Source organism: Pseudoliparis swirei, chromosome 24 (assembly GCF_029220125.1).
Source record: "Pseudoliparis swirei isolate HS2019 ecotype Mariana Trench chromosome 24, NWPU_hadal_v1, whole genome shotgun sequence".
Taxonomy (NCBI): Eukaryota; Metazoa; Chordata; class Actinopteri; order Perciformes; family Liparidae; genus Pseudoliparis; species Pseudoliparis swirei.
Genome location: NC_079411.1, coordinates 3,126,757 through 3,136,279, shown reverse-complemented (window position 1 = coordinate 3,136,279; position 9,523 = coordinate 3,126,757). Strand labels below are relative to the sequence as shown.

The 9,523-nt window shown below is 40.3% G+C and overlaps 1 protein-coding gene across 1 annotated transcript in view; it reads left to right on the top strand.

The window, feature by feature from the left end:
- LOC130189770 (3-ketoacyl-CoA thiolase, peroxisomal-like) overlaps positions 1-9,144 on the top strand; it is an 11,883-nt gene extending 2,739 nt beyond the window's left edge. The window contains exons 2-10 of the mRNA XM_056408705.1: positions 6,302-6,409; positions 6,524-6,577; positions 6,669-6,722; positions 7,221-7,314; positions 7,524-7,581; positions 7,685-7,764; positions 8,634-8,676; positions 8,775-8,873; positions 9,052-9,144. Of these exons, the coding sequence (XP_056264680.1) occupies positions 6,302-6,409; positions 6,524-6,577; positions 6,669-6,722; positions 7,221-7,314; positions 7,524-7,581; positions 7,685-7,764; positions 8,634-8,676; positions 8,775-8,873; positions 9,052-9,130 (669 nt within the window). The 3' untranslated portion in view covers positions 9,131-9,144. The remainder of the gene's footprint in view (positions 1-6,301; positions 6,410-6,523; positions 6,578-6,668; positions 6,723-7,220; positions 7,315-7,523; positions 7,582-7,684; positions 7,765-8,633; positions 8,677-8,774; positions 8,874-9,051) is intronic.
- Positions 9,145-9,523: the final 379 nt, after the last annotated feature.

The following is a 9,523-nucleotide window of genomic DNA, read 5'->3' as shown; positions in this document are numbered from 1 at the left end:
CTTGACACCTTGATCCAAAGGTGTCAGGGTTAACGTAATCTCTGACTTTAAATATCTTGGTGTGGTATTACCCCCAATTTAAACTTTAAGAGCCATGTAAAAAATGGTTAAAACATTAAAATACAACATAGTTAATTTTAGACACATCAAAACTGTCTCTCTCCTTAGAAGCAGCTAAGATATTTATGCACGCTATGATTCTCTCCCACATGACATACTGTATCACATGCTGGGGACAAGCTAGTGAATCAGATGTAAGACTTCTTGCTTCCTTGTATAAACAAACCCTGAAAACTTTAGACAAAAAGCCTGTCGTTTCCACCACTGTAAGATACTAGAAACACAGGCTACTGAGCTTGAACACCTTAGACAACTAGCAGACTCATGTATGGTCTATAAAATCATTAATGGGTTGGCACCTCCACCACTGTGTGACTTTGTACATATTCGTCCTACAAATTCCATCAGAGCTACAAGAACAGTGTCAGTACTTGATTGCGTTAAACCAGGGGTCTGTAGCGGTGCGGGGCACTGCGCCGTAAGGACCAGATGAGTCGCCCGCTGGCATGTTCTAAAAATAGCTCAAATAGCAGCACTTACCAGTGAGCTGCCTCTATTTTTTAAATTGTATTTATTTATTTAGCTATTCTTGTTAAATCACACTTACATGTAACACAAATGACAATATATATATATAAACACTTAAAATGTAAAATGTTTTTGTGTTTAATATAAATGAACTCTGACGAGTAAAGTTCAAAGGTCAGTATTATGCATGACCAAAACGTGGCGTTTGTTGCGCTCTTACAAACAAGCTAACGTTAGCGAGTAGCTAATATGAGGAGAAGAGTTACCCCAAAAATGTCAGAAAAAGAAAGAAAACATATCATTTTCACGGCGAATGGGAGGTGAGTTTTTACCACTGTGAAAAGGATCCTGCGTGTGTTTAATTTGGGCAACTGTGGCAATGTAAGCGGCACAATGTGGAGAGACATTTTACTACGTGTCACACAAGCTACCATGCTAACTACCACCGGAGCAGCGCACTCTTGGCGGCATGAAAAAACCATGAGTTAAAGGCAGCTTTGTGCAAACAGCAGTCTTTTTCACTAGACCCGGTTAAAAACTCCCAAAAAGCAACGAAGCCTACGTTTAAACTCGCAATTCTTGATAGGATGGGCATCGAACCGGTTCTGTTTTAAGACAGGTTCTCGTGGACAATTGTTTGGGATCGTTAGCCAAATTCTTCGCAGTTCTGCTAACGGTCCTCTGTGGCGTTAGCATCGCAAACTTTTTAGTTTCTTCAGACTGCAGCAAACATGGCAGCGAGCAAGCGCTCTAAGTTTGGCTCTATTTCACGACAAAATGACAGCTCGCCACTTATGGCGTGTGTCAAAAATCTATTTAAAGGGAGGAAATACAACTAATATGAAGAAGCATTTGAACACAGCGTGGAATTAAATGACAGGAATGTCATGTGTTCGATGCAGCAGCTCAGCTAACGTCGGCGCTTCATCTCTTTCTGTCCAAGGTAAACTCCTCAGAAGTGATCACAACCACTCACTGTGTGAAGCCATTTGCCTTTATTGTGTGGAGTCGATCAAGTTATCTTCTGTCCCGTCGTTTGAAGCACACATTTGAGCTCCGGCATTGGTCCCGTTATTGATCACTTCACGTTTGGATTGAAGTCAGTTTTGAGAAATGTTTGATCATGGTGTTAATTATCGGAGGCGTGTGTTATCAGCAAACGTTAGCGTTATCGTGTTAACCCATTATTAAACTGAGCATATCGATTTTAATCCATTATTAAACTTAGCATATAGCTACGCTAGCTTAGCTACAAGAATCTTCATTGTCACCTACATTGAGGCAGAGGTCGTGTTGCCTCCCTCTTAATGTGGCTTTATGTCAGCTCAGCAAATTCAGCGATTTTGTTGGTGCCATTTGTTTCATTGTGTAAATAGCTTTCACTATATAAATAATCTCCATTGCCATCCAATGTAGTGATGAGGTTCAGAGTCAGACGGTTCAGAGGCTGGTGCGTCTGCCTGGGTCTGAGCTACAGCTAACCGTCTTGTACCTCCTCATATCTTTGTGTTCAGGCATCCTCCAGCCCATCTGAGAGAGTGTTCTCCACGGCTGGAGACACAATAAGTCCTGAGAGATCGCGTATCCTCCCGGAGAAAGCAGATATGTATTTTCTGCTGGTTGTTGATGATCCATACAATTGATGGCGCACACTTGGTATTTGCCACTGCTAGTTTCATTTTGGCAGCTCAGTTCATATACCCTTTAAAAAAAGGAAGACACTGTAATTTCTAGGAACATGTTTAAATTAAACAGAATACATTTTATTTAAGTTATGTAAGTTTTATTTTAAGTTTAAGGTAATATATATAAATGTTTTTGCTTATTTAAAAAAAGTAAATGTGTATGTATACATACTGTGTGTGTGCAGCATTATATAAAAGAAAATTAATGTGAATAAACCCGTTTGTGCTCTTTTTTTTCACCCCTTGCCCAAAAGAATCGATAAGAGAATCGATAAGGAATCGAATCGATAAGCAGGAATCGATAAGGTATCGGAATCGTTAAAATCTTATCAATTCTCATCCCTAATTCTTGATGAAGAAAAAGAAGGCATTTACAGACGGGGAGGTTGTCAAAGAAGCAATGATGATAATTGCTAAAACTGTGCTTGAAGACGAGAAGTATGGAACGATGTACTCTCAGTCTCTCGATGTTCAACTCGGGCTACAATGGTAAGAAGAGTGTCGGCGATGTCACGGGAACTTGACCGACCAGCTGGACCGTGATCTGGCGAGTGCGGTGGTTCAGCATCCAGTGTGAATCGGTGGACAGCAGCATCTGGCGCAGCTGATGGTCTTTATCCGGATGGTGTTTGATGATTTCTCTAAAGAAGAACTGACACTACTGCCCCTGAAGACAACTACGGGGAGTTGACATTTATAACGCAGTGAAGGAGTTTTGGTGGAAAAAAGGTGCGCTGGAAAGCTGGTATCAGTGACTCGGATGGGGCTCCTGCTGATCGGCCGACACATAGATTCGTTGCTCTTTCTAAAGCTGACCCAGAGTTCCCAAAGTTTCTGCAGTACCACTGCATCATACACCAGCAGGCCTTATGTGCAAAAGTGATCTGCTTTGACGCGTAATGACTCCCGTCGTGAAGATCATAAACAGCATCCGCTCAGAGCTAAACAGCACAGGACATTCAAGGTACTTTTGGAGGGCTGTCAGCTGAATATGGTGACCTGCTACACACACAGAAATCCGATGGCTCAGCAGGGACGAATTTTGCAACGTTTTTGTCACTTTTGGGTGAAATCAAAGTTCATGCAGTCCAGAGGTGAGGACACCGTGCTGCTGGGAGGACACTGGTGGATACTTGACCTTGCATTTTAACGGACATTACTGGAAAACTGAACAGTTTGAACTGTGAGCTGCAAACAAAGGTAAAACTATCGCCCGATATGATAAGTGCTTTAAATGCATTTAAAGCTAAGATGAACCTTTTCTCTGTGCATTTACAGAGTAAAAGTGCTGCACTTTCCTCTGTGCAGATGGTGCTGAAAGACAATGCTTCTGCATCTGAGACTTTGACAAAGTTGCAGAAAAGTACTCTCAGGTCATAAACAGAGTTGGGCAAGAGTTTGAGAACAGGTTTGTGACCTGGATCAGCTTGAGCCATGTGTGCGTTCATTTCTAATCCTTTCATGAGCGGACATATCATGCATTGCTGAGCAGTTAAGTGCAACATTCAGCCTGGATGCTGAACAGGTGGAATTGAAATTGTAACACTGCAAAATGACCTCCACCTCAAAGCCCACCAGGCTGCACCAAACTTTGGTGCCTTGTTGACACAGAAAAGTACAGTGGTGTATGCGCGCTATGAAGGTTACAAGCCTGTTTGGTTCAACTTATCTTTGTGAATCAGCCTTTTCTGACATGAACTTCATCAAGAACAAACACAGAACACGCCTCACTGATGCACATCTGCAGGACTCACTCAGAGTTGCAGTGTCAAGTTACACACCAGAGTACAACACACTAGTTAACAGCATGCAATCCGGGCTTCCCACTAACTGACAAAGAAACAGATAACAAATTTGGTTGTCAGTTCAAAGTGTGACATGATTTATTTAAAAATTTGAGTTGACTTTTGTATTTTACATGAGTTATTATTTGTACAAACATGGTGCAAAGTAATTCATGATTTGTTAAAAAATGTTAGTGGCTAGCTAGTTAAAATGGGATATTGTGATTTCACAAGACTGTCTTAGAAGTGATCATTTAAAAATGTTCAATTTGAAAAATGTGCACTTAGAGAAAATATAAAAATAAAGTGTTGCATATTGATATTTATCTGTTTCTATATATATTTATTGTGAGAAATCATGAAGATGATCAGTGTTTCCACAAAGATAAATATCATTAATTATTAATAATAACATAGAGTTAAAGGTAATTGAGCAAATTGGCTATTTCTGGCAATTTATTTAAGTGTGTATCAAACTGGTAGCCCTTCGCATTAATCAGTACCCAAGAAGTAGCTCTTGGTTTCAAAAATGTTGGTGACCCCTGCGTTAAACCGTTCCGCTACACTGTGTTTGGACAGTCATCTTTTTCTGTAAAAGCAATAACTCAGTGGAACAGTCTGCCAGAAAAGATGAGGAGGTGCAGTTCAATTGTCACTTTCAAAGCTCACCTGAAAGGACAGTTGCTAGCGAGTCAATCATGTTCCCATTTTCAGTAGGGTACCCTTAATGGGGGGGCGGCATGACGATAATCAACCTCTGGGGCCTCTGGCCCCTGTGTAAATAGGCTCATTGACCGTAGGGGTTTTTTATTTCTATTTTATTTTTAATGTTATCGTACGTATTTCATTGTATTGTTCTACATTGTATGTTTTATTTGTATTGTTTTATATTGTATGTACGAGGGACTGGAGGTGTAAAATAGCAAAAGCTATAACCTAGTGCAATGCATCTTTTCTCTTCGGAGACTAATGTTTTTTTGTACGTTGTCCCTGAAATAAACTTCTAAAATAAAAAATAAAACACACAGCACAGCACACCAAAGCGAGCGGACGTTACATTAATACCTTCTCTCTCTACAGCTGTTTCTCCCCGCCTCAAATCTTCGTGCTCCGCTTGCTTACTGAAGCTTCATCGTTCATATTTTTTACACCAAGAAACAACTTTTAAGTGGGCGAGGGTTGTTTATGTGTTATTAGTTGTTATGTTAAGCTCGGCAAACAGCTCCTTCTGTCGCTTCATACTGTACAGATGTCAGTGTTCTCCGTGTCTCACTCCAATCTCAGAAACGCCGGCCGGCCAGGTGACCCCCCCCCCCCAGTTGACCCCCCCCCCCTCTACCCCAAAACAAAAACTCTTCGGATCTACACGATTCACGTGGATGACCTATTTTGATTTCAAAACGGTGAATTTCACCGAATGGTGACAAGTTTGCAGGTATGCAAACTATTACAACTTTATATGAAATGCGCATCCGTCCATAACATTTAGCCGTACCGTCAAGTTTGAATTTTAACAGCGCTTCCTTTTAACATTTCAAAATAAAAGTGCGATTTAGCTCTAAGAGGAAGTAGATTAAAACATATACAAAATCATTCAAACAATATAAAAGGCATACATCAAAACCAATAAAGCAGATACAAAAGAAGGCAATCAACACGAAACAATGCACCTTTTAAGGGTTATTTACAGTGACAATAGCCGTTTCTCAATTCAAAGTACATAGAGTACAGACTTGTGTTCTTTTGGAGTCTGGTCTTGGGAGTCCAGACTCCGAAGGACGGGAGGACGGTCTTTCTGCGATTGGAACAGCAGCTAACTTGATGACGTCACCACATCAGCTGTTCTTGCTCATGAGTTTACTCCAATTTTTCACTGTCAATTATTTTTTACAGTCAAACAAAATATGACAACCCTGCTTTTTCAGGGTTTGTGTGTATATAAATAAATAGATATATATATAACATATTATAAGTAGCTCGCATGCTGAAAAAGTGTGAGCACCCCTGGTTTAGACTGTGTGTGTGTGTATGTGTGTGTTTGTGTGTGTATGTACGTGTGTGCGTGTGTGTGTGTGTGTGTGTTTGAATGTGTGTGTGCGTCTGTGTGTGTGTATTCAGCTCTAATGCAGAATAAACACCAGTTCAATGTGTGTATGTGTGCATGCATGTGTGTGTATGTGTGTATTCAGCTCTAATGCAGAATAAACACCAGTTTAATGTGTGTGTGTGTGTGTGTGTGTCCAGGGAGATAAGGGTCCGGTGGGACCAGCGGGTCACGATGGAGAACAGGGTCCCGTGGGGCTGCTCGGGGCTTCGGGCCCCACAGGCCCTCCAGGAGACGACGGGGATAAGGTGAGCTGTCTGCGAGACAGAGAGAGTGTGTGTTTGTGTGTGTGTTAGTGTGTGTGTGTGTGTTGGAGTGTGTTTGTGCTGCGGTGAATCATCCAGCGTCCTCTCTCTCCACAGGGCGAGCAAGGCGAGTCCGGGCAGAAGGGCAGCAAAGGAGACAAAGGGGAAGGGGTGAGTCTGGAGCCGAGGCGGCCCGGTCGCCACGGTAACCACAGCCGACCTGACCTCGTCTGATTGTTTCTCTCTCTCTCTCCACTCTCAGGGCCCGCAAGGCCCCACCGGCACTCAAGGTGTCATCGGGCAGCCAGGACTCTCGGTGAGTCCGACCTCGTCTTCGGTTCATCGCACGCAAACACGCCGAGATGTTTATGAAGTCCATATTTCATATTTCATGCGTTCACAAAACCAACTGATGAGCCGTTTCCCACCCTCAGCGTCTGGTCGCCGTGACTCTGGTCCGATTCATTGTGAAAGGGATAATAATGACATGCGTATTTTCCTTTTTTTCTCATTTATAATGATCATAATTGTCCTTTTTCTCATTTTGGTTTCACAGTGATCATATTTACATTTCATTATTAGTGGATTCACGTCATGAAGTTACGAATACGTAATGTACTTTAACTTCATACATCTGAAAATACTTATTGTACTTAACTACATGAAGCTGAGAATACTTATTGTACTTTAAATGCTGAGAATACTTATTGTACTTTAACTCCATGAAGCTACGAATACTCCCTGTACTGTAACTCCTCCCCTGACCTCTGACCTCTGACCTTTGGGGTTAACGAGCCCTGCTGCTTGTCTGCAGGACACGACGCCTGACGAGCTGCTGAGCGCCGTGATGCGCGCGGTGCTCGCGGACGTTGGCCTTCCTCCTGACCGGCTGGGAGACGTTTGTGTCGGTGGGAAACCGAAATACTATTTTAATATTTGATGTACTTGTGTGTACTCTAGTGTACTTGCGTGTATTTGCGTGTACTCTTGTTTACTTATGTGTACTCTTGTGTACTTGCGTGTACTCTTGTGTACTTGCGTGTACTCTTGTGTACTTTTGTGTACTTGTTATTGCTGGTGTGTTTTTGATATTTTCGTTGTGTATTGCTGTCTGCAGGTAACGTGCTGCAGCCCGGAGCCGGTGCTGTGATGGCCAGGGTGGCTCACTTCCTCAGGTCAGACTCCTCCTCCTCCTCCTCTTCATCATCATCACTGACTCACGCGCTCGTCCTCCTCCGTCCCGCCGCGGCGTGTCTCACAGCTCTGTCTTCGTTTCAGCGGGTTTCCGGACACGGTGCCGTGTTACACCGTCAACCGGCAATGTTCCTCCGGCCTGCAGGCTGTGTTCAACATCGCAGGTACAAGCTCTCACATCACAGATATATATATATATCATTTATTTATTGTATATATATTATTTATAAATATTTATTATATATACATTATATATATATATATGTTTATACATATTTTTTATGTATTAATATATATGTAAACATATATATATTATTTATATAGAATTTATATATATATATATGTGTGTGTGTGTGTGTATATATATATATGTGTATATATATTAGATATATTAATTCATTATATATATTATTTATATAGAATTTATATATATATGTGTGTGTGTGTGTGTGTATATACAGGACTGTCTCAGAAAATTAGAATATTGTGATGAAGTTCTTTATTTTCTGTAATGCAATTAAAAAAACAAAAATGTCATGCATTCATTACAAATCAACTGAAATATTGCAAGCCTTTTATTCTTTTAATATTGCTGATTATGGCTTACAGCTTAAGAAAACTCTAAAATCCTATCTCATAAAATTTTAATATTTCCTCAGACCAAGTAAAAAAAAAGATTTATAACAGCTGAGTGTTTGTCAAGGCTCAGGAAACCCTTGCAGGTGTTTCGAGTTAATTAGACAATTCAAGTGATTTGTTTAATACCCTACTAGTATACTTTTTCATGATATTCTAATATTTAGAGATAGGATATTTGAGTTTTCTTAAGCTGTAAACCATAATCAGCAATAAATCAGAATAAAAGGCTTGCAATATTTCAGTTGATTTGTAATGAATCCAGAATGCATGACATTTTTGTTTTTTTAATTGCATTACAGAAAATAAAGAACTTCATCACAATATTCTAATTTTCTGAGACAGTCCTGTATATATTTGAATATATATACATACATACGTGTGTGTGTGTGTGTAGGAGCCATCAGGAGCGGATCCATTGACCTCGGCCTCGCCTGTGGGTACGTTTCATTTGTCGGTGAAATACAGAATGATTCAAATCAAAGCATGTGGTTTTTTCTTCTCTTTACCAGAATATCTCTCTCCCTCTCCCTCTCAGTGTGGAGAGCATGTCTCTGGGTGAGATGGGGAATCCAGGAGATTTGAGCTCCAGGCTGACGGAGGTCGACAGAGCCAGAGACTGCATGATCCCGATGGGGTGAGGCCTCAGACCCCCCCCCCCCCCCTGAAGGCTCCAGCTGAGCACCATTAACATTCGGACTGTGATGCCAATTTAAAATTTGAAGTGAAGCAGTTAAAGTGCAGAGTTCCCGTTTTATTTAAATAGATAAAACAACAATATGTACGCTCCTCATGTTGTTTGTTTGTTTGTGCAGCATCACCTCAGAGAACATCGCAGAGAGATTCGGGGTCTCCAGAGAAAAGCAGGACGCCGTCAGCTCGCAGCAAAAGTGAGCAAGAGAACGTTATTTTTTTACAACTAACAGTAGTATCAGGAAAATGTAGCAAAAGTAAAACAATTTTTATATATATATTCTTTTTAGTAAGTATTTATAGATTATATTTGTATATATTTTTTTGTTATTTATATATATATATATATTTAATGTGTATATATATATATATTTGTCTGTGTATATATATATTGTATTTATTTATATAATGTATATATCTTATTTATATTATATAAAAATGAGATGCACTACCGTTCAAAAGTTTGGGATCACTTAGAAATGACTTTATTTTTCAAAGAAAAGCACTGTTTTTTCAATAAAGATAACATTAAATTAATCAGAAATACACTCTCTACATTGTTAATGTGGTAAATGACTATTGATTGATGATTGA